The sequence below is a fragment of the Perognathus longimembris genome, chromosome 8 (assembly GCF_023159225.1).
Source record: "Perognathus longimembris pacificus isolate PPM17 chromosome 8, ASM2315922v1, whole genome shotgun sequence".
NCBI lineage: Eukaryota > Metazoa > Chordata > Mammalia > Rodentia > Heteromyidae > Perognathus > Perognathus longimembris.
Genome location: NC_063168.1, coordinates 34142206 through 34167452, shown reverse-complemented (window position 1 = coordinate 34167452; position 25247 = coordinate 34142206). Strand labels below are relative to the sequence as shown.

Genomic DNA, 25247 nt, shown 5'->3' with positions numbered 1-25247 from the left:
TATACAAGCAAGTTAACAAAACCTTAAGAAGCATATTTTAGACTTTTTTGTGCCAGTCCTGGAACTTGAACTTAGGGCCTAGGCACTGTCTCTGAGCTTTATTGCTCAAGGTTAGTGCTCTACTACACACAGCGCCACTTCTCGATTTTTTGCTGTTTAACTGGAGATAACGAGGTCTCATGAACTTTGTTGTCCTCACTGGCTTTATTTTAACCCATGATCCTCTGATCTCAGCCTCCTGAGTAGCTAGGATTATGGGTGCCACAGACACCTGGCAAGATTTCTAAGCTCTGTGTGTATGTGCGCGTGCACACACACTCGTGCGCACATGTGTGCATACACACAAAATCTATATACCTAAACATAAACATTTTATTCCCTTATTTCAGGTTTTGAAATATTTCACAGACTTTACAAGCTTAGCATTCCTAACTGAAAAAATCCAAAATCTTTTGCACACATCACATAGGAACCAAACGGGTTCCAATCTAAGAACATTTCAAATATTTCTTTTAGAGATGTTCAATCTGTATTCAATCTATCATTAAAACCACTAAAATTTTTAAACAGAAAGTAATAGTTTTCATGATGTTTCTTTCAGGGTTATTTCACATATCTTATGCAAAGATATTAAAATCCCAGTGGCAGAAAGAATTATAAGTAGAAAAATCAAATATATAATTTTATGACCACACGAAAAAAATAAACATCCTAAGAGTGCATTGTTTACATATACTGTGAAAAAAATGAAAATACAATAAAAAGGAAAAAAACTAAACCAAACTTGAATTAAGAGTGGGTAATACATGAAATCTAAATTTACAAAAAAAATTTCAAATGGTTTATCAGTTTTAAAACGTTTTGAATTATCATATCAAGATTAAATATAACTTTAAACTGCTGTGCTGAAATATAATGCCTTTGTACACTTACTTGAAGATAATAACAATTTTTTCTGAGAAAAAGGTGAATAATTGTAAACAACCTATGAAAACTTTTAGCAATTTTTCTATCTGAAAATGAATAGTACCAGAAGAGACAAATACAGTTAGTTGATACAGAGAAAACTTTTTAAATTGTTGCTGTGATTTCAATGTTTGTATCTTCTCCAAACTTAATCCCTTAGGCAAAAGCATTGGAGGGTGGGACTTTTTGGGCACTGTTTAGGTCTTGGGGGTTGCAGCGCATGAACAGATTATTGCTTATATAAAAGGATTTGACAGAGGTATTATCTTTCTTTTTGACCATCCACCTTTTGCAACAAGAAGGAGCAACTTCCTTAATAACTATCTTGGTAGCAGAAAGCAGCATTCCCAGACTCTAGGCACTTTGATCTTATGCTTCCCAATGTCCGAACCATTAAAAAATAAACTTCAGGTGTTTATAATACATCCCATCTAAGGAATTTGATTAGTGCAGGAAAAAAAAAAGGGACTGAAAAAGCTGTTCAACAACAACAACAACAAACTTTAAGCAGAAAAAAAAAATAGAAATTTGGAACGATTGGACTTACCAGGAAACTCTGCCTTTCTGCTGCTTTGACCAAACTCCTGAAGTTGAGCTTGTTGATTTATTTGTTCTTTCTGTAAATTTTCATACCAATGAGTTACTTCAGCCCTAAGATCTGCTACCTGGTCACTAGGATACATTTCAATAGTCATCTGAAATATGAGATGCAATCAATTTAAAAATATTAACACTAAGTTAAAATTAAAAACAAAACCAAAAGCCCAACCACCAAATATCTGAAATTGGAGATGTTAAAAATTTGGACATTAATACTCTAATCACCTTATCTGGAAGCCCAGCTGGCTGGCATACAACCCTTAACGGCAAAGACTGTTTGTCACTCAGGGCTTTCAAATGACTACTAATACCGGTGCCTTCTATTTGCCACTGCCTCAGATGATATGCAAACCTAAAACAAGACAAAAAAGCAAATAAAATGATATCAACAAGCATTTTAATGTTGCATCAGTTTTCTAAGTTTTACACGCTGGAAATGTTCAGAGTTCTATGCACCAATTTACTATGAAAGCACTGTATTTTCACTTAAAGCTGAAAAAACAAACACACAAACAACTATGAGCTGTTTAAGAAATATTTCCCAAGAAAAATTACTAGAAGGAAAATCCTACTAAGAACTGTTAAGGAGAGAATAAGAAAGGGATGACACTGAGATAGAAATACATTCTAGCAATAAAATGAAATTTAAGATTGCATCTCATTACTGGTAAAATTATAAAATAAACAAGGAAAACATATTCCAAAGAAAAGCATGAAGCATAATACTTTCTAAGGTATCCTTTTTTTTTTTTTTTAGCTCTGCAGTTGCTCTGTAAAAGGGGAAAGTGAGGGAATAAATGGATTTCCCTACAAAGAATCCAATATTCAGGTCCTATGACTAAGCTAAACTATGTTTTCTGTTGGTAATTTCAAGGCCAGGGTTGTTCTGGTATGTTTTACGTCAATGATTTTATTCTTTTTGAAAGGCAGCAGAAAGACTATCACAAACATCACAGGACATTTAGCAGCATTTCTGTTCTCTACTCTTCAGAAATTAGTAAGCTCCTCTGCTCCCAAGTTGTGATAACAAAAACTGACTCTAGACGTTTAAAAAAAAGAAAAGCTGAGCAGTTGTAATCCTAAATACTCAGAAGGCTGAGATCTGAGGATCACAGTTTGAAGTCAGCCAGGGCAGTAAAGTCCCAGAAGTGGGGCTATGGCTCAAATAGTGCTATCCTTAAGCAAAAAGAGCTCAGGGACAACAGCCAGGTCCTGAATTCAAGCCCCCAAAACAATGGGGGTGGGGACAGGGGAATGAGAGGAGGAAAGGCCAGTGTAAGTGGCCCATGCTTGCAATCCTAGCTACTCAGGAGACTGAGAGCTGAGGATAAAGGTTCAAAGCCAAAGCCAACCAGGACAGGAAAGTCTGTGACACTCTAAACTTCATTAACCACAACTGGAAGTAGACTATGGCTTAAGTGATAGAGCACTAGCCTTGAGTACAAAAGCACAGGGACTGTGCCCAGGCCTGAGTTTAAGCGCCAGCACCATAATAAGGAAGGAAGGGGACAGGGACAGGGGAAAGGGTAAGGGTAAGGGTAAGGGTAAGGGTAAGAGAAAGGGAAAAAGGATGACCTGAGTGTAAAATGGGTACTGTTTGGGGAGGTGAGGGACCCATGGAGAGGCAAAAAATAGTGATGGGAAAAGTGACTATAATCAAAGTACTTTATACTGCATGTCAGGAAAATAGGTTAAGAAAACCAGTCAAAAATTGTTTAAGAAGGGGGAGAAAGGAGACAGATGCCAGCGGCTCACATTTGTAATCCTAGCTACAGAGGAGACAAATCTGAGGACCATGGTTTGAACCCTGCCTTGCCAGTCAAGTCTGTGAAACTGAACTACAAAAAAGTCAGTAGTAAAGCTGTGGCTCAAGGGGTAGAACACCAATCATGAGCAAAAGAAGGTCAGGGAACACGCGCACGCACACGCGCACACCCACACCCACCCGCATGGTAGTTGGAGATATAAAGAACAGCAGAAGTGATGAATTTGAACAAAGTACACGTATGTATGGAACTATCACTATGAAAGGCCTCTGATAAAATTAACATATGCTAATAAGCTTTAAAAATATTTAAGAAACTATTCACTATTAATGTAAGAAACAAAAACATAACTATTTTATATTTTGAGTCCATGAATGAAAGGCAATTTTAAATAACATTAAGGATATTAAGCAGTTGGTATCATACAATGATACCAGACAAAAATTTATATGAAAGTTTTCTAACTACTCAATTTTATTTATTTTCTAGTTCCACTTGTATTATATAAATTGGATAACCATATTCCCTTTTAGCATAAAAGATGAGCTAAGATATATATAAAGGGAAAGATAATAAAAATTTTCATATAGGATGTGGTAGCATGAGTTTATAATCCAAACTATTGGGGTAGTAATATATGGGAGATTCTGGATTAGAGGTATGACTCAAGCAGTAGAATACTTGACAAGGAAGCATAAGGCACTAAGTTTAAAACCCAGTATCACGGGGCTGGGAAAGTGGCCTAGTGGTAGAGAGCTTACCTCCAATACATGAAGCCCTGGGTTCAACACCTCAGCACCACATATATGAGAGAAAGTCAGAAGTGGTGCTGTGGCTCAAGTAGTAGAATGCTAGCCTTGAGCAAAACGAAGCCAGGGACAGTGCTCAGGCCCTGAGTTCAAGCCCCAGGACTGGCCCAAAGTAATAATTAACAAGGTAAAACAAAGTTTGAATGCATGAAAAAGGATTTGAGAGCTCTGATTAATTAAACTAACAAAAAATTATTGAATCTTTAGGGGGAGGAGGAATGTTTTATTTTTGTGCCGTCCTGGAGCTTGAATTCAGGGCACGATTGTTTGTTTTTTCTTTCAATGCTAGCATTCTACAACTTGAGCCACAGAGCTACTTCCAGCTTTTTGTTGGTTAACTGGAGATAAAAGTCTCAAGAGACTTTCCTGCCTGAACTGGCTGAAACGGTGATGCTCACATCTCAGCCAGCTAAAGCACCTTAGGATTGCAAGTGTGAGCCAGCAGTGCCAGGTCAACTGTAGTTTTAAAAGAAGTATTTATGTATCACAATGTTAAAAACTAGTAATAATACACTGTATAAAGCTTAAGGGTTTGGACCAACAGGCCCTACTGAATTGTTAGACATACAAAAAATAAAAAAGTAGAAGAAATAGTATATCATTAACAGTAAATATTTCTTATAGGAAGAGAGCAATCATAGAAAATGTAAATTGTCTATCTTAATGGAATATCTGAATTTTGTAATGAGTATTGTTTTTATGAATTTGAGTAAGATAGCACATTTATTTTTCTAAAGTGATGAAGGTATGAGAAAATGGTGTTTCTGTGAAAAAAATTATTGAAAGTTTTCTTGCAGTCTTTAAAAATCACAAGGTATTGTTTAAGTGGAATTTCTAAATTATAGTTAAAGAATTTTTCAATGTTCAAATGTTTCAAATTATGGTCATATGTTATTTATAAGGAATGTGTTTGATACTGTTCTTATTCAGTATTTCTGATATTTCAAGTAAAATGTTAATATAAGTTACATGACTTTTTAGTATCAACCTAAGATCTGAAGTCAAAAGAAGTTATTAATTTGAACAATTTTTCAAGTTCTTAGTACTTTTACATTTACTGATAATTAATGACTCTTAACCAACAGAATTTCTTAATTAAAACCACTCACCTTTTATTTTAGTTGAAATATTCATAAATGTTAATTTGCTTTATTCCTCTATTACACAGACTATATCTAAATTAATTACACAGATATTCATTAACAGAATTTTTTTGGTCATGTTTGCATGGTAAATGGAAATTAAATGACTCAGTGTGATTCAACTATGAAAGATTTACTTGATGTTGGTGAGAGTTCTAGTGCAACTTGTTTTGGTAACTGTGTTCCTGCCTTTTCAAATCATAATTCATATCTTCTTAGAGAGGAAATGCTGTGCAGAAATTCTTATTCATACATATATGTTCAGAGACATTAGATGTTAAAATTGTACAAAATATACTAAGAAATTATATTGCCTACTTATAGTGAAATAGTACATGTTCTGAATTAAAAGTTACTTCAATTATTAACCCTGTGGTATTGGCGATTATACTTTCTACCTACACTTAATAAAAACTTTAATTTTAACAGTACATTTTAGACATGTCAACAATAAAAGAGGAAATTCATTCTTATCAGATAGTATAAAAAATTACCTTCTTCTAAATGCTTCCAAATGTGTCTTCAACATAAGCAATCCTCTTTCTATAACTGTAAGACTTGAGTGTGATTCTTGTTCAAGACTGCTAGAAGCTATCATAAGACTTTCCATGCACTTACTAATAAATTCTTGCTCCTTCTCCAAACCTGTTTTACCTGGAACCCAAACGTTTATACATGTATGTTAATTATATCTTCATTTACAGAAAATAAAATGAGTACACTTTAGCAAAATATCCTGACATAAAATTATCTATTGAACAAAATTACAAACAACTTACCATTAATGTAATAGGAGTTAATATACTGAATGGCTGCTCGACTGACATCACCAGATTGTGCCCTTAAAGCAATGCCCCAAAATTGGTCCATACCACATAGCTAGGAAAGAAAAATATGATGTCAGCTCTAAACTGTGTTTGTTAAATGATGCAACTGATCAGGACACTGGAGTATCAAACTTAAAAACAGCAAGAAAAAAAACCTAAAACAATTTAACATTTTAGAAAATAGAAAAGGGCAATTCCTATTTTAGAGAGAAGGCTATTAAAGATAAATAAAAGCCTTGAAAACTTCCTCAGATACTGATGAATTTTATAACCGATATTGGGTTCAAATAAATTATTTACAAAGCAACCAAACAATGTAAAATATCTAGCTCACAAATTACAATAAAGTAAAAAATTCTTAATTCTCTAAAACATGCTACTAAGGAATTAAACCAAAAATTAGTAAAAATCATAGTTCTATGCTTTATCCAAGTTGTATTCACAAGAAATTTAAAAGATCTACTAGCCAAATTCTCATGCAAATTTGTGATGTTCACAGCAATAAATGTATACTCACCGAACAAGAGGCCCTACATATGACAAGCAAATTCACACAGAACTACAGAACAAGGTAGACCCAAACACAATCATAGTGGGTGATTTTAATACCCCACTCTCTCCAAGAGACAGATCCAACACCCAGAGGATTAGCAAGGGAGCTGAGGTCCTAAGGAACACTATATCCCAAATGGAGCTGACAGATCTATACAGAATCTTCCACCCTTCAGAGACCCAATACACCTTCTTCTCAGCAGCCCATGGATCATACTCCAAAATAGACCCATGTCATAGCCCACACAAAGAACCTCAGCAAATACAAAAGTATTGACGTCATCCCATGTATTATATCTGACCACAGTGGAATAAAGGTAACCCTCAATAACAACGGTTACCACAGAGGCTATAAACACTCTTGGAGGCTAAACCCCACACTGTTATCCAACACTTGGGCCACAGACCAAATTAAAGATGAAATTAACAAATTCATAAGCCACAATGACAATGAAAATACATCACAAAGAAACCTATGGGACACAGCTAAGGCAGTACTGAGGGGCAAGATCATCGCCCTCAGCACTCACATTTAAAGAATGGAAACAGAGCAGGTGAATAACCTCACAATGACACTAAAACAACTGAAGAAACAAGAAATGATCAAATCTAAAATGACTAGGAGGAGAGAGATCACAAAGATTAAAGAAGAGATAAATCTGATTGAAAATAGAAAGACCATTCAACAAATAAATAAGACTAAAAGCTGGTTCTTTGAGAAATTAAATAAAATTGACAGAACCCTCGCAAGACGTACAAAAAAAAGAAGAGAAGAGACGCATATACGTAAAATCAGGGACTCCACCGGAAAAGTAACAACGTAAAATCAAGGACTCCACCGGAAAAGTAACAACAAATACACACGATATTCAAACAATCATAAGGAACTATTTCCAGAACCTCTACTCACTAAAAAACAATAATTTTACAGAAATGGATCAATTCTTAGAGAAGTATAAACTGCCCAAACTGAACCAAGAAGAAATAAATCAACTAAATTAACCAATAACTTACAGCGAGATACAGGGGGTAATCAAGAACCTCCCAACAAAGAAAAGCCCAGGCCCAGATGGATTCACCAACGAATTCTATAAAACCTTTAGTGAGGAGCTAATACCAATACTCCTCAAACTCTTCCGCGAAATAGAAACAGTGGGAGAAATCCCAAACTCATTCTATGAAGCTAATATCATACTCATTCCCAAACTAGGCAAAGACCCAATAAAAAAAGAGAACACTACAGACCAATATCACTAATGAACACAGACACAAAGCTCCTCAATAAAATATTAGCTAACAGGATCCAGAAACTGATCCAAGAAAATTATACATCATGACCAAGTAGCCTTCATCCCACAGTCACAAGGATGGGTCAACATCCGTAAATCAATCAATGTAATTCACCACATCAATAGAACTAAAATCAAGAATCACATTGTTATCTCAGTCGATGCCCAAAAAGCCTTTGACAAAAAACAACATCCATACTTAATAAAAGCTCTGGAGAGAACAGGAATACATGGAACATTCCTCAAAACAATAAAGGCCATATACAACAGACCAACTGCTAACATCATATTAAATGGGGAGAAACTAAAATCATTTCCCCTAAACTCAGGAACAAGACAAGGATGCCCACTCTCCCCACTTCTTTTCAACATAGTGCTGGAATCCCTAGCCATAGCAATAAGGCAAGAGGAGGACATCAAATGGATCCACATCGGCAAGGAAGAAATCAAGCTATCCCTATTCGCAGACGACATGATCTTGTATCTGAAGGACCCAAAAAACTCAGTACCCAAACTCCTACACCTAATAAACCATTTTGGCAAAGTAGCAGGATACAAAATCAATCCACAAAAGTCAGCAGCTTTTCTGTACACCAGCAATGTACAAGCAGAAAAGGAAATTATGGAAACAATTCCATTTACAGTAGCCAAAAAAAAAAGAAAAAAAAAGTACCTAGGGATCAATCTAACCAAGGACGTGACGGACCTATTTAATGAGAACTATAAAAATCTAATAAGGGAAATCAAAGAAGACACAAGGAGATGGAAAGACCTCCCATGCTCATGGATAGGCAGAATCAATATAGTGAAAATGGCCATATTGCCCAAATTGTTATACAAATTCAATGCAATCCCTATCAAAATCCCAGTCACATTCTTCACTGAAATAGAGAAAGGAACCCATAAATTCATATGGAACAGCAAAAGACCTAGAATAGCCAAAGCAATTCTAGGCAAAAAAAGCAGTGCAAGAGGTATCACAATACCAGACTTCAAGCTCTACTATAGGGCCATCATAACAAAAAACAGCCTGGTATTGGTATAAAAACAGACCGGAAGACCAATGGATCAGAATTGAAGATCCAGAAATAAAACCACACTCTTACAGTCAGCTGATATTCGACAAAGGAGCTAAAGACTCTTCAACTACTGGTGCTGGGAGAACTGGGCAGCCATATGCAGAAAACTCAAAGTAGACCCAAGCCTATCACCATGCACCAAGATCAACTCAAAATGGATCAAGGACCTTAATATCATACCTGAATCCTTGAAACTACTGAAGGACAGAGTAGGAAAAACGCTACAACTTATAGGCACAGAAAGGAACTTCCTGAATACAGTCCCAGGGGCACAACAAATAGGGGAAAGACTCAACAAATGGGATTACTACTAAATAAAAAGTTTCTGCACAGCTAAGGACATAGCCACCAAAATAGAAAGACAGCCAACCATATGGGAAAGGATCTTTACCAGCACAGCAACAGACAAAGGCCTAATATCTGTCATCTACACAGAACTAAAAAAAACTAAGCCCCTCCAAGCCCAATAAACCAATTAGGAAATGGGCAAAGGAGCTAAAGAGAGACTTCACAAGAGAAGACATAAAAATGGCAAAGAAACATATGAGGAAATGTTCAACATCCCTGGTAGTAAAGGAAATACAAATAAAAACAACCCTGAAATACCACTTCACCCCAGTTAGAATGGCCTATACTCTGAACTCAGGCAACAACAAATGCTGGAGGGGGTGTGGGGAAAGAGGAACCCTTCTCCATTGTTGGTGGGAGTGTAAATTAGTACAACCACTTTGGAGAACAGTATGGAGGTTTCTCAAAAAGCTCAATATAGACCTACCCTATGACCCAGCCATACCACTCCTAGGCATCTATCATGAACAGCAGGTCCCAAGATATCAAAAAGACATTTGCACTTCCATGTTTATCGCTGCACCATTCACAATAGCCAAAATATGGAATCAACCCAGATGCCCCTCCACAGATGAATGGATCCAAAAAATATGGTACCTATACACAATGGAATACTACATAGCGATTAGGAATGGTGAAATAGTGTTATTCGCAGGGAAACGGTCAGAACTTGAACAAATAATGTTGAGTGAGACAAGCCTAGAACACAGAAAACAAAGGGGCATGATCTCCCTGATATATGACTGTTAAGATGGGGTGACAGAGAGACAGTAGAGACCAGGTCTGTGAAACCAAAAATGCTTGTCAAATAGTATTTCCCACAGGATTGGGGCAGCGACCCAACATTATGTAACTAAAACCAAACAACTACTCAACATATAAAGGTCAAAAATTGACATCTCAGTGGAATACAATAGCTCAAAAGCTATGTATGTACGTTTATATAAGACTACTGTCGACATAATTAATTGTCGACATTACATTTAAAGCCCTAGGCGAATTTTCTTTGGCGTAGGTCACGTGGCTACTGTATATGTTCTTGGTACATTGTGTATTGTATATATGTCTACCTGACCTAGGGAAGGGAAAGAAAAACAGGGTGTAAGATATCACAAGAAATGTACACACTGCCCTACTATGTAATAGTACCCTTTTTGCACAACACCTTGTCAAAAAAATTTTGTTTAATTAATAAATAAAATAAATTGTGATGTTAACTATAAGACAAAACAAGTGGTTTCCATATCAATTACACAAAAAGTAAGGATAAAAAGCTCTCAAGGGGCTGGGAATATGGCCTAGTGGCAAGAGAGCTCGACTTGTATACATGAAGCCCTGGGTTCGAATCTCCAGCACCACATATCTAGAAAACAGCCAGAAGTGGCGCTGTGGCTCAAGTGGCAGAGTGCTAGCCTTGAGCAAAAAGGAAGCCAGGGACAGTGCTCAGGTCCTGAGTTCAAACTCCAGGACTGGCAACAACAAAAAAGATAAGCAAGAGTAAAGAAAGATAACCTCTTAACAGGTGATTTTACAGCTTTTTATGTCATAAAAATGTGGTACTACCTCTTAGGCAAATCACATTAGTATAGTTGCCTCAAACTATCACAGTGAAACTTATAGCGATACTGAAGAGGTACTAGGAAAAAGAAACAAAAACAAAACAAGCCTACCATCACTATTTGAACAAAAAATAAAGGAAAAAGATGCTCAAAAAGCATACCAGGGGGCTGGGCGTATGGCCTAGTGGCAAGAGTGCTTGCCTCGTATACATGAGGCCCTGAGTTCGATTCCCCAGCACCACATATACAGAAAATGGCCAGAAGTAGCTTGAGCTGTGGCTCAAGTGGCAGAGTGCTAGCCTTGAGCAAAAAAGAAGCCAGGGACAGTGCTCAGGCCCTGAGTTCACGGCCTAGGACTGGCCAAAAAAACAAGCAAACAAACAAACAAACAAAAAAAAGCATACCAGGTACCATATAGAATAATAACATTACCTTTATATCTTTTTCCTCCTAACACAACACAAATTTCTAATGAAAATATGGAAGGACAAAATAAAAATTAAAGCAACTAAATAGAATTACAATAAGGTAATCTTGAAAGTAACAATTAGTGTTAGAAGAGTGAGAACAATGCACTCAACAGTATCTATTAGATAAATTAGAAAAGTAGAATAATCCTAAACCTAAAATAAGACTACTGGAACATCACGCCTCACAGTTACAAGACTAAAACCTTGCCTAGAACAAAAGAAATTTACAAGACAAAAAACATTTAGACTCAACACAAACAAATCATCCATCACATAAAATACTTGATTATATTGTCCAAAAACTTATAGAAAACTCAAAGAATAACCTCATGACCCTTTTTCTATATATCAAGAACATGACAAGTTTTCATTAAGTATAAGCAGTCATTTTTTAAGCACTGAAAACAATCACCAAATCTGCTTTATATGTTATTATTAAAAACCAAAAGAGGCTGGCAATGTGGCTTAGCAGCTGAATGCTTGCCTAACATGCATGAAACCCTGGGTTCCATTCCTCAGCACCACATGAACACAAAAGGCCTGAAGTGGTGCAGTAGCTCAAGTGTTAAGAGTGCTAGCCTTGAGCAAGAGGAAGTCAGGGACAGCGCTCAGACCCTGAGTTCAAGCCCCAGGAGTGCAGGCGGGCAGGTGGGCAGGTGGGCAGGCGGGCAAGTGGGAAGGCGGGAAGGCGGGCAGGCAGGCAGGCAGGAAGGACAAAAAGCTTTACAAAACTTAGAATAAAATTAATTTGATAGTAAATTAAAAGCTTAGTAGAAATGTAATTTGGTAGTCTAACTTAAAAATTCCACAATGACATCATAAAATATTAAGTATAAAGTCATACCTCAGAGTTTGAACCACCATCATAGGCACTGGTAGCCAATCTAGCCAAGTTACACAAATGTTGAAACAGGTTTAATCCAGTCATGCTAATCGTTTCAGGTTTTAGCTGGGGCATCTTAGGGGAAAAATATTAATGAAAGTTTAGTTGATAATTAAGTTAACATATTTTATTAGTTACAAGTTGACAAATTTAATTATGTTGAAAACATTATAGAAGGAACAATACCAACTCAGATTTATTCAACTTTTACTTTGTGGCATTCTATTAAGCATTTATATATATTGTCATAGTCATTCTTGTTTTTCAGAGGAAGGAATTGAAGTCCATGAATTAAATCTGTGGTTGGGACATACATACAACAATGGGCAAGGTGAGGCAAGGTGGACTCAAGTGTTCCGCATCTGTTTTCAAGATATACAAACCCAATTAAAAAAAAGTGACCAGTCAGGACTGGGAATATGGCCTAGTGGTAGAGTGCTTGCCTCATACATGTGAAACCCTTGGTTCAATTTCTCAACACCACATGTAGAAAAAGCCAGAAGTGGCGCTGTAGCTTGAGGTAGAATGCTAGCCTTGAGTAAAAGACGGTGCTCAGGCCGTGAGTTCAAGCCCCAGGACTGAAAGAAAGAAAGAAAGAAAGAAAGAAAGAAAGAAAGAAAGAAAGAAAGAAAGAAAGAAAGAAAGAGAAAGAAAGAGAGAAAGAAAAAGAGAGAGAGAGAGAGAGAGAGAGAGAGAGAGAGAGAGAGAGAGAGAGAGAGAGAGAGAGAGAGAGAGAGAGAGAGAACAGTGGTGTACCTGGTGGTTCACATCTGTAATTCTAGGTACTTAGAGGATGAGATCTGAGGATTGTAGTTTGAAGCCAGCTCAGGCAGGAAAGTGTGATACTCTTATCTTCAATTAACCACCAAATAGCCAGAATGGAGCCATGCCTCAAGGGATAAGAGCGCTAGCCTTGAGTAAAAATTCAGGGACAAGGCCTGGGCCCTGACTTTCAACCCAAAGACTTGTACACACATGAAAAAAGTGAACAAAATCTTCTGTCAACTACTACTAATGACTATAAATAATCACAAAATATGCAGTTAAGTATACTATTGTGTTCTACTAAGGACTTGAAATTTAAGATGATTTTAGTTTTATTTGTAACTTGACCTTGGAGCTAATAAGAGGTTTCAAGAATACATTCTAAAACTCACATGTATATATTCTACCACACAGATAATCTAATGAATTGTAACAGCCTTCATAAACTCAAGAGGAAGCAGAGGACAGAGAGCCTGCCAGGCACAGTAGCACAAGGATGTAATTACAATTACTTGGGAGCTAGAGACTGATAAAAATCACTTTGAAGGGAACCTGGGATCAAAGAGATAGCAATTCACTGCCTTACCCAACAAGATGGGCCTGCCTACTGCTATACAACTTTGGTCCCGGCTACTGGAAGACAGATAAAAGACTGATGTTGACCCCAGATAAAAAACACAAGATCTATCTGAAAAAGTAACTAATAGAAATAAAAATAATAACAAAACAAATACAAGAGAGGAGGCTAAAAGCAGGGTTCAAGTAATAGAGCTGTTGACTAGCAAGCTTAAAGCCCTCAGTACAAGGCCTAGTATATCCTTCCCTGAAAACAAACATGGGAATGATTCCATTATGAACACTACCACTTGAAGTAACCATGGTGTCTATAGAACTGGAAAATCTTTCATATCAAATCTAAGAACTGATTTGTATTTACTCTGAAATTTAACAGAATTATAACACTTAACTAAGGAAAAGTCACAAAAAATTCAGGTTTTCTACTTTTGGCTTAGATACCTTCAATAAAAAGTGGACAATGAAATTCATGATTTTAAAAACTAAATACTCAGGGCTGAAAATATGGCTTGGTGGTAGAGTGCTTGCCTAGCACGCATGAAGCCCTGGGTTCAATTCCTTAGTACCACATAAACAGAAATGGCCAGAAGTGGTGCTGGGGCTCAAGTGGTAAGAGAGGAGTGCTAGCCTTGAGCAAAAGAAGCTCAGGGACAATGACCAGGCCCTGAGTTCAAGCCCCAGGACTGGCAAAAATAAATACAGACAGACAGACAAACATATGTACTTACTCAAAGAACCAAAATTTGCTAGTGCAGGCCTTACATATTACTCTATCATTAAGGTACTTTACTAAAGACTGAAACATATGACCAGGTGCTGGTGGCTCAGCCCTGTCTGTAATCCTAGCTACTCGAGTGGCTGAGATCAAAGCATTGCCATTCAAAGCCAGCCCTGGCAAGAAAGTTTGTGAGACTCTCATCTCCAATTAATCACATAAAAGGCTTGACGTGCCACTGTGACTCAAGTCATAGTGCCAGCCTTGAGCAAAAGGAGCCCAAGGGACAGTACCCAGGCCTAGTTCAAGCCCCAGGACTGGGCGGAAAAAATCAGACATATAGAAATAAACAAAATATCCATTTAGTTAAAATACAAAATAAAAAACAGTACTGAAATCCGAGCAGCAAAAATTTATATAAAAATTGCTAAAAACTAGGTGACTGGTCTTTTTATAGGAAGTATAAGCATTTGAATTCAGAATGCTGGGATTACTAGGCAGGCATTCTACTACTAGTTCTTATTTCTAGCCTAAATGTATCTACTATTATAAAAAGTACATTGAAAAAGAAAAAATTAGCCCAGTGCAGGTGGCTCACACCTGTAATCCTAGATATTCAGGAGGTTGAGGATCCCAGACCAAAGCCAATCCAGGCAAGAAACTCTTTGAGACTCTTCTCTCCAATTATCCACCAGAAAAATGGAAGTGGCTCTGTGGCTCAAGTGGTTAGCCTTGAGCTAAAGAGCACAGAGCTCAGGCCCCGAGTTCAAGTCAGAGAGAGAGAGAGAGAGAGAAAGAGAGAGGGGGGGGGAAGAGGGAAGAGGGGTGAGAGAGGGAAAGCGAGAGGGAGAGAGAGAGGGAAGAGAGAGAGAGAGAGAGAGAGAGAGAGAGAGAGAGAGAGAGAGAGAGAGAAGCCCAGTGCAGGTGGCTCATGTCTATAACCCTAGGGGATTGTAACCCGAGGGTTGTGGTTCTAAGACAGTCCAGACCAGAAGTTGGAAGTAGAGGTATGGCTCAAGTTGTACAGAGCTAGCCTTGAGCAAAAGAGCTCAGGGACAGTGTACTAGGTCCTGAGTTCAAGCTCTACTACTGGCAATAAAAAGAGGGAAAATAAATACACAGTTCATATATCAACATATGAAAAGAAAACAGGAAAATATTATAAAGAATAAAGCAGGCAGGAAATAAAGTTACCTTCTCCAAGAAGAGATGTTTGTAGGTTTCCATTCCCATAGCATGTTGATCTTTACTTCGAACTTGATTTAAAAACCAATGAAGTGCATCATCATAACACTCAGAATCTTCCACTAAACAATGCCATAAAATGTCAACTTGTTCTAAACTTAATCCTAAAAACATAAATGTTATACATAGTAACTATAAAAAAGTTACAATATCCTCTTAGTGTATATTATACATAGGTATTTCATTTATATAAAAATTATGGTACATTACTCTCAGTAAAAGTTCCTCTGCCTTCTTTTCTGAGAAACTTTGAATCAGGACACATACAATATTTTGGTTCTAATTCAACATATTATTAGACCAACAGCCAGAAATAAAAAGAAAATAACTGATGGCATTTTTCAAAAAGAACTTCGTAAGAAATTTCACTTATATATGCTTACAAGATGTAAATGCAACTGAAAAATACATGTAAGTCACCTAAAAACATGCAACCCTATGAAGTATTCTACAAGAGTCAGTAGGTCTAAAATAATAATTCTCTCTAAAATATGAAGGCAATATTATAATAAAATGACTAAACTCCAAATTTTAAGTAGTTCTGTTTAATGTATATAGAGAATAAAATATGCAAAGGCAATTCTCTGAACATGAGATAAACAAAAATAGGCCACAAAGATTTGAAAAATACTATGAAAGATCTTATACAAACTGTGAATACATTTAAGATGTCAATACAAATTTCAACTATAACTGTCTAGTATTTACTTAAATTTAACATTAGTTATGGAGGGTGTTCACTTTGGTATTTACACACATATCAAAAGATATATATCTTTTTAAATGGATTAAAAATCTTACTGAAATGATCAGGTGATCCCAGGGTCGAAAATACACAAGTCAGGAATTGAAGTCTAACTTGAACTTCAGCACTATGACTGTACCTATAAAAAACATCATTAGATTATATGACTCATTTTCTTTTCAGATATATATATAAATCCTAACATAACAAAAGTCAAAATCAAAAATCCCTAAGAATTCATAAGTACTAGTCATCGTCGTCGTCCCGTGTCACCCCCCCCCCGCCCCCAGCCCTGTCTTGGGGTTTGAACTCAGCTCCTGGGCATTGTCCTTGAGTTTCATTTGCTCAAGGTTAGTGCTCAACCACTTGAGCCACTTCCAGCTTTTTCTATGTATTGGGTATAGAGGAATTGAACCTGGGGCTTCGTGTATGCTAGGCAAGCACTCTACCACTGGGCAACACTCCCAGCCCCATTTAAAGCTTTGTGAATAATTTTTTGTATAACCAAAGCTATGTAATTAAAATAATTACTAGGGAGCTGGGGATATGGCCTAGTGGCAAGAGTGCCTGCCTCATATACATGAGGCCCTGGGTTCGATTCCCCAGCACCACATATACAGAAAATGGCCAGAAGTGGCGCCATGGCTCATGTGGCAGAGTGCTAGCCTTGAGCAAAAGGAAGCCAGGGACAGTGCTCAGGCCCTGAGTCCAAGCCCCAGGACTGGCAAAAAAAAAAAAAATTAATAATAATAATAATTACTAGGGCTGGGAGTGTGGCCTAGTGGTAGAGTTCCAGCCAGGGTTCCAGCTGCAGCAGGAAAGTCTGTGAGACTTTTATCTCCAATTAACCATCAGAAAACTAAAGTGATGCTGTGGCTCAAAGTGGTAGGGTGCTATCAGGGATAGCATCAGGTTCTGAGTTCAGGCTCCACGACTAACCCCCCCCCCCCCAAAAAAAAAAAGATTAGACATATCGCAATACCATGTAACAAAACACTTTCAACTTAAGTAATAAGTACATAGCAGGTTGAAGGCATAGCTCATATGGTAAAATACTTGCTTAGACAGTACAAGATCCTGAATTCAATTTCCAGTATTACATCAAAAAGAGGGGAAAAGGGAAGGAGGGTTAGAAAGAAGGAGAGGAAGGAAGAGGGAAAGGACGGGAGAAAAGAAAGGAGCAGGAAGCCAGGTGCTTATGTCCAGCACCTGTAATCCTAAATACTCAGAAGGCTGAGATCTAAGGATCATGGTTCGAAGCAAGTGCAAGTAGGCAAGTGTGAGACTCTTAACTCCACTTAACTACCAAAAAAAAACCCCAAACCGGAAATGGAGCTGTGGCTGAAAGTGAGTGAAAAGGCTCTCGGGACAGCACCCAGGCCCTGAGTTCAAGAATTATAACATACCAAAAAATAAAAATAAAGAAAAAAGGAATAGGGAAGAGGAGGAAAGGGAGATAGAGGTGAGGAAGGGAAGTAGGGAATAACAGAGGAAAGGAAAAAGAAAAGAGTAAGGCAAGGGAGGAAAAAGAAAGTAATATTTAAAATTTTTTAGAAGATTACTAAAAAAAGAATGAAATAATGAAAACATAAATTTGGATTAAAAAATAGAGTCCTTGCCAGGCACCGGTTGTTCACATCTGTAAACCTAGCTACTCAAGAGGCTGAGATCTGAGGATCATGGTTCAAAGCCAGCCCCAACCAGCCCGGACAGGAAAATCCATGAGACTCCAATGAACCACCAGAAAACCAGATATGGCACTGCAGCTCAGAGTGGAAGAACACAAGTACTGAGCAAAAGAGCTCAGGGACTGCTCCCAGGCTGAGCTCAAATCCCACAACCAGCAAAAGAAATTTGTTTTTAATAAGACATAAATAAAATAGGAATTTAAAGGATCACATCTCAGTCAGGACCAGTGACTCATCCTTATAATCTCAACTAGTTGAGAGGCTAAAACAAGGAGGATCATAGTTCCAGACTAACCCAAGTTTTATTTCACAAGATTCTACTCACAACAGCTGTTGGCTGTGTCACCTATTGCTCATTCCAGTTAGCAAGAGGCAAAGGTGGGGAGGAGATCCAGGCCAGGTGGGACATTCAAGTCTGCAGGATTCCTTCCTGTCATCCTAGCTATGCTGGGAAGCTAAATAGGTGTTTCAACAGTCCAGGCTTTGGCCTAAACAAGAAAACTATCTCACAAATAACCAATGCACAACTTCTGGCATTTACTGAATATATCACAAGCCAGGACAATGTAAAGACACTAACATCCATGTTTATTACTGCAATATTCACAATAGTCCAGCTATGGAAACAGCCCAGATGCACAACAATAGATGTATCTATATAGAGTGGAATTTTATTTACAGCCATTAGAAAGAATAACATTTTGTCATTCACAGGGAAATGAATGGACCTGAACAAATCATATTAGGTGAGGGTAAGCCAAGCTCAGAGGTGTTGGGAGCCAAGCCGGCAGCAAACTTCTTCCTGACCTCTGTGTTCTCAAGGACGTGCAAGGGCATGGATTACTGGAAAGACAGGACTAATTGGAAATGCTTTACTATGTCCACAGGAGTCTTCTTTTTTTTTTTTTTTTCAAATTTTTATTATCAAACTTATGTACAGAGAGGTTACAGTTTCATACGTTAGGCATTGGATACATTTCTTGTACTGTTACCTAGTCCCTCATACCCCCCTCTCTCCTCCCCGTTTCTTTCTCCCCCCATGGGGTGTTCAGTTCACTTACACCAAACAGTTTTGCAAGTATTGCTTTTGTAGTTGTTTGTCTTTTTTTACCCTGTGTCTCTCGATTTTGGTATTCCCTTTCAATTTCCTAGTTCTAATACCTAGTTCTATACACGGTTTCCAATATACTCAGATAAGATTACAGAGATAGTGTAGGTACAACCACAGGAAGGTGATACAAGAACATCATCAATAATAGAAGCTACAGATACACATGGGACTTTGAAAGTAGTTACAACTGTGATATAACAATCGTTTCCATAACATGGAGTTCATTTCACTAAGCATCATCTTATGTGTTCATAAGGGTATAGCTATTGGGCTCTTGTGATCCTCTGCTATGACTTGCCTAAACCTGTACTAATTATTCCCAATAAGGGAGACCATAGAGTCCATGTTTCTTTGGGTCTGGCTCACTTCACTTAGTATAATTTTTTCCAAGTCCTTCCATTTTCTTACAAATGGGTTCTTTCTGATAGAGGCATAAAATTCCATTGTGTATATGTAAGGAGTCCATTCTTATGTTAACCAACCTCATCCTGTCTTAGCTGCCATGGAATATTGCCAACTCCAAGCCTTTTTGTGTTCTTGAATTTTAGTAACCCTATGCTATTTCCTGGTTTTCAAACTGCATATAAGCTGGAAGTTAAGAATAAACATGGCTGCAGTCTTGAGCTGCAGACCTCCTGGACCCCATCTTTTGTCTCTTGTCTTTTTTCTCTTGTCTTGTATCTTTTTTTTTCGGTAATCCTCGCCCCCTCAATCAGGATTCCCTTTCGCTGCCGGCTGGCTCTGGCACAGAGGGACAAATGAAGCATGCTTTCTCTCATATGTAGAAACAGTCTAAAAATACACTGAGACATAGTAAATTACATATGACACTAGACACATACGGTGAGGAAAGGAGGATACTCTTAGGAAAGAAACACAAAGGTACAATGCCTATGTCATGCCTCTGACGTATAAAATAATATCAAAATGAAGTAACGAGTATGAGATGTACTCACTACGTTATGCATGCAACTGTAATAACCTCTCTGTACATCCCCTTCACAACAAAATTATTATTATTTTTGCCAGTCCTGGGGCTTGAACTCAAGGCCTAAGCACTGGCCCTGGTTTCTTTTTGCTCAAGGCTAGCACTCCACCACTTGAGCGATAGCACCACTTGCGGCTTTTTCTGTTTGTGTAATGCTGAGGAATCAAACCCAGCTTCATGCACGCTGGGCAAGCATTCTACCCCTAAGCCACACTCCCAGCCCAACAAAAGTAAATTTTTTAAATTTAATTAAAAAAAAACCAAAACACAGAAATTGAAACAACAGGGTTTTTGTTGTTGATGGTGGTGGTATTTGCTTTTGTCAGTCATGGGGCTTGAACTTGGGGCCTGGGCACTGGTCCTAAGCTCTTTTGCTCAAAACTAGTGTTCTACCACTTGGAGCCACTGCACCACTTCTGGTTTTCTGGTAACTAAGGGAGATTAGAGTCTGGTGGATTTTCTTGTCAGGGCTTGAACCACAATCCTCAGATCTCAGTCTCCTGAGGAGCTAGATTACAGGTGTGAGCCACCAGGATCCAGATGCAAGTTTTTTCCTTTGTTGCTGTTTCTTTTCTTTTTGTCTTGTTGGTTTATCTGTCTTTGGGAGGGGTGAACAAAATGCAGCAGTGGTACTCGTTAGATACTATGGTGAAATGTACTCACTAGATAACTTTGGAGAAAATGAACTATACAACTTGTAGGTGGGTACCAGAGAGGAAAACTAGGAGTGAGGGAAGGGGTGACACTGTCCAAAAGAAATGTACTCATTATATGACTTATGTAACTGGTAATATTATATCCCTTGAACAAATAAATATCAATAGCATTTCCCTAAAGATCATAAAGAATGTAGCTGATAGAAAACTAACATTCATAATTTATGAGAAATTTAATGACTGATACAGGGTTTTATAAGAGTCTGTTAAGCAAATGAGTTCACATAATTCTCTGTGAACCGTTTATAGCCATTTATAAAGAACTAGAAGTTTAAGAGGTAATTGTATTTAGTATGGAGATAAGATGGGTCTGAAAAAGTAGACAAAGGCCAGATTGTGGCCAGTCAGAATGTCAGAAAGGAGTGTTTAGTATGCTTTGACCTGGAAAGTCATTGAAAATTTTTGGGGATGATCATAGGAGAAAAGTAAGAATCAGGTTTGCATTTGAATTACTTTAGCAATCCAATGAATCATGCACTAAATCAGTATATTGTAGTTCCAACATGTCTCTGAGCACCTTAAGTCAATGAGAGTAACCAATCATGAGTTCTAGATCAAAAGTCAAGTTAAGATAGAATTACTAACCATTTATAGTGTGTATGTCAGTACTGAGGCTTGAAATCTAGGACTGGGAGCTATCCTTCAGCTTTTTTGCTCAAGGTTACCACTATACCAACTTGGGCCACAGGTCTGCTAGAGACAAAAGAGACTTGTGGATTTTCTTGCCCTGGCTGGCTTCAAATCAGGATCCTCTCAGATCTCAGCCTCCTGAGGAGCTAAGATGAGCACAGATTTCCCACTGAATTTCTCAAATTCTGAAAGGGGCAGTCAGCCTAACTCTGATCTTTTCCTTACATAGAGTCAAAGGTACTCCATAACTCAAAACCTTATAACTATCCAATATGTGCAAAATTTTCCAAAACTGGCTCCCTCAAAATTACACTATCAGAGAAAAGTCAATCTCATTTAACCTACGTGAGAGGTACTTACAGTGCATGTTTTTGTCTTCCTTCTCTTACAGCTTGAATGTAGTATACCAGGTTATCAAAGAAAAGCTTCATCATGTTCAGTTCTTTCTCGGCCCACCTGAACCAATTAAAGAAAAAAGAATTTTAAAAAGGACAGAGGTGCTAGGTGTAGGTAGCTCATGCCTGTAATCCTAGCTAATCAGAGGATTGGCTAATCTGAGGATCCTGATTCAAAGCTAGCCCAGGCAGAGAAGTCCATGAGACTCTTTTCTGCAATTAACCACCAGAAAATTGGAAGTGGAGCCGTTGTTCAAAGTAGTAGGGCACGGGGCTGGGGATATAGCCTAGTGGCAAGAGTGCTTGCCTCATATACATCAAGCCCTGGGTTCGATTCCCCAGCACCACATATACAGAAAATGGCCAGAAGTGGTGCTGTGACTCAAGTGGCAGAGTGCTAGCCTTGAGCAAAAAGAAGCCAGGGACAGTGCTCAGGCCCTGAGTCCAAGGCCCAGGACTGGCAAAAAAAAAAAAAAAAAAAAAAAAAAAAGTAGTAGAGCACTAGCTTTGCACACAAAAGCTCAAGGATTAGTGCCTAAATCCTGAATTCAAGCCCCAACAACTAATTTAAAAAAAAAAAGGACAGGCGAGAGATCAAAACATATTCTTGTACAGAAAAAAGTATAAAAATTTCAAGTATAGGGCTGGGAATGTGACTTAGTGGTAGAGTGCTTGCCTAGCAAGCATGAAGCCCTGGGTTTGATTCCTAAGTACCACATAAACAGAAATAAACAGAAGTGGCGCTGTGGCTCAAGTGGTAGAGTGCTAGCCTTGAGCAAAAAGAAGCCAGGGACAATGTTTAAGCCGTGAGAGTTCAAGCCACAGGGCTGGCTAAAAAAAAAAAAAGCAACAAAAACAAAATTCAAGTATAAAATTTTTCTGGCAATCATTATTTATATGTGAATAGTGAAGACATTAACCAATATTTCTTAATCTTTATGAATTCAAATTATATTTTAAACTCAAAATTATCAATACATATGAAAAGGATAAAATGTTTCAAAAGGTTTGCTACTGCATTAATACTAAAAATAATATACCATTCCACAAAAACAATCTACAAGCCTAAGTTGTCGTATCACAGATTTTAACACTATACCTGGCATATAAAAAGCATATGATAAGAGTTTATTGGCTAAATCTTAAATTTCTCAACTACTTATTAATAATACCTTCTCTTATTTAAAATTTTTGGAGCTAAGGTCTTAAGTGACCCAGAGGCTCGTCTTCAGCCCATGATTCTGCTGCCACCAGCAGAATTGTACTGAGATTACAAGCATGAGCCACTGTGCCCAGGTGACAAGGTAAACTGTTTTTAAAATCAAAGAAATGCCCAGGATATATGTTTCATTAATCTAGACCATTAGAATAAAAGTAATCATACAAACATCCAAAGATACCAGGGTCTGTAACTTCCATGATTAACAAAATGTGTGTCAAACAGCAGTTAATATATCTGCTATAAATCTATGAACAAGTGAGAAATTTCCCAAAGTGTTAGTGTAAATTATTAATCAATTCACTATAGCTGTATTCTCAGCATAGGTGACACTTTTCTGGCCCATCAATGAAAGACAGAAAAGATACATTCAGTAAGACTTAGGTTTAAATACAGCTGAAAAACACTTGCCAGAGCTTCAGTCAAGTAACCTGACATCTTAAAGTGTGCTGCTATAGACTTGATAAAAGTCAGTGATGAAAAGTTCTTATTTTAAAATATAGGCTACTGGAGAGAGTTTACAGTATTATTATGCCTAGCAAATTTAAAGTAAAAAAGGTATTTGGAGCTGGGAATGTGGCTTAGTGATAGAGTGCTTGCATAATAGCATGCAGGAAATTCTGGGTTTGATTCTCAGTACCACATAAACAACCACATAAACAGATGCCGCTGAGGATCAAGTGGTAGAGTATTAGCTTTAAGCATAAAGTTCAGGGACATGCCCAGCCCCTGCGTTCAAGCCCCTGGACTGGAAAAAAAAAGAAAACAAAAATTGTAGCTGGGTTTATAGCACAGTAGCAAAGCACTTGCCTATTAAGTGTAATATCCTGGGTTTGATCCCCAGTACCAAAAAGACTAAGAAAAGGAGCTAAAACACACACACACACACTTTTTGTTATTATTCATGATAGTTAACCATAGCAGTGCCTTTGTAAGAATTCTTTAACATTCATTAATCATAAATTTTCTGTAAATATAAAGGAAAAAGAATATTGCCAACAAGAGGATCACAGTGCCTAATAGCTATGCCCTTATGAATGCATAAGATGATGCTAAGTGAAATGAACTCCATGTTATGGAAACGAGTGTTATATCACTGCTGTAATTACTTTCAATATGCCATGTGAAACTGTAGCCTCTTTTGTTGATGATCCTCTTGTATCCCCTTCCTGTGGTTCTACCCGCGCTATCACTGTATCTCATCTGAGTACCCTAAGTACTGTATATACTGGTATTAGAACAAGGGAAGTGAAAGGGAATATCGAAATAGAGAGACACAGGATAAAAAAGACAAACGACTCCAAAAGCAACACTTGCAAAACCACTTGGTGTAAACCAACTGAACAATTCATGGGGGAAGAGGGAAAGGGGAGGGGGGATGAGGGAGAAGATAACAAAGAGTACAAGAAGTGTACTCATGGTCTAACATATATAACTGTAACTCCTATGTACATCACTTTAATAATAAGTAAGTAATTATTAATTTAAATAAGTAATTATTAATTTAAAAAAAGAAAAAATAAGAATACTGCCACCCTACGTGGTTACTGTATATGATCTCGGTACACTGAATATTGTGTATATGCCTACCAGATCTAGGGAAGGGAAAGAAAAAGGAAAGAAATGTACTCACTGCCTTATTATGTAACTGTACCCCTTTTGCACAACACCTTGTCAACAAAATTTATTTAATAAAATAAAAAAATTACTTTTCAAAAAAAAAAAGAATACTGCCAACATTATTAACCTAATGTTATTCTAGAACCAATTCCTTCCGTTGAGAAAAATGAAAAGTATGAAGTGTTTATTATGGATCTTATTAAGGAGGCTTTTTTTTTTGGCCAGTCCTGGGCCTTGGACTCAGGGCCTGAGCACTGTCCCTGGCTTCTTTTTGCTCAAGGCTAGCACTCTGCCACTTGAGCCACAGCGCCACTTCTGGCCATTTTCTGTATATGTGGTGCTGGGGAATCGAACCCAGGGCCTCATGTATATGAGGCAGGCACTCTTGCCACTAGGCCATATCCCCAGCCCTTAAGGAGGCTTCTGTTGTACTCACATACAATAAAAAATGTCTCTAAAATCCACAGTAGTAATTGCTAGTTTTATCCTTACACTTAAAACAAAAAAACCCTCAAGGTGTTTCTACTGAAAGGAATGTTCACAG

At 37.6% G+C, this 25247-nt stretch overlaps 1 protein-coding gene across 3 annotated transcripts in view; it reads right to left on the bottom strand.

Moving 5' to 3' along the window:
• Usp34 (ubiquitin specific peptidase 34) overlaps positions 1 to 25247 on the bottom strand; it is a 226835-nt gene that overhangs the window by 116500 nt on the left and 85088 nt on the right. For all 3 annotated transcript variants that reach the window (XM_048352847.1, XM_048352848.1, XM_048352849.1), the window contains 8 exons: positions 21830 to 21925; positions 16393 to 16475; positions 15541 to 15695; positions 12252 to 12365; positions 6063 to 6162; positions 5778 to 5937; positions 1792 to 1918; positions 1514 to 1661 (listed from right to left, as the gene is read on the bottom strand). In XM_048352847.1, coding sequence (XP_048208804.1) covers positions 1514 to 1661; positions 1792 to 1918; positions 5778 to 5937; positions 6063 to 6162; positions 12252 to 12365; positions 15541 to 15695; positions 16393 to 16475; positions 21830 to 21925 — 983 coding nt within the window. The remainder of the gene's footprint in view (positions 1 to 1513; positions 1662 to 1791; positions 1919 to 5777; positions 5938 to 6062; positions 6163 to 12251; positions 12366 to 15540; positions 15696 to 16392; positions 16476 to 21829; positions 21926 to 25247) is intronic.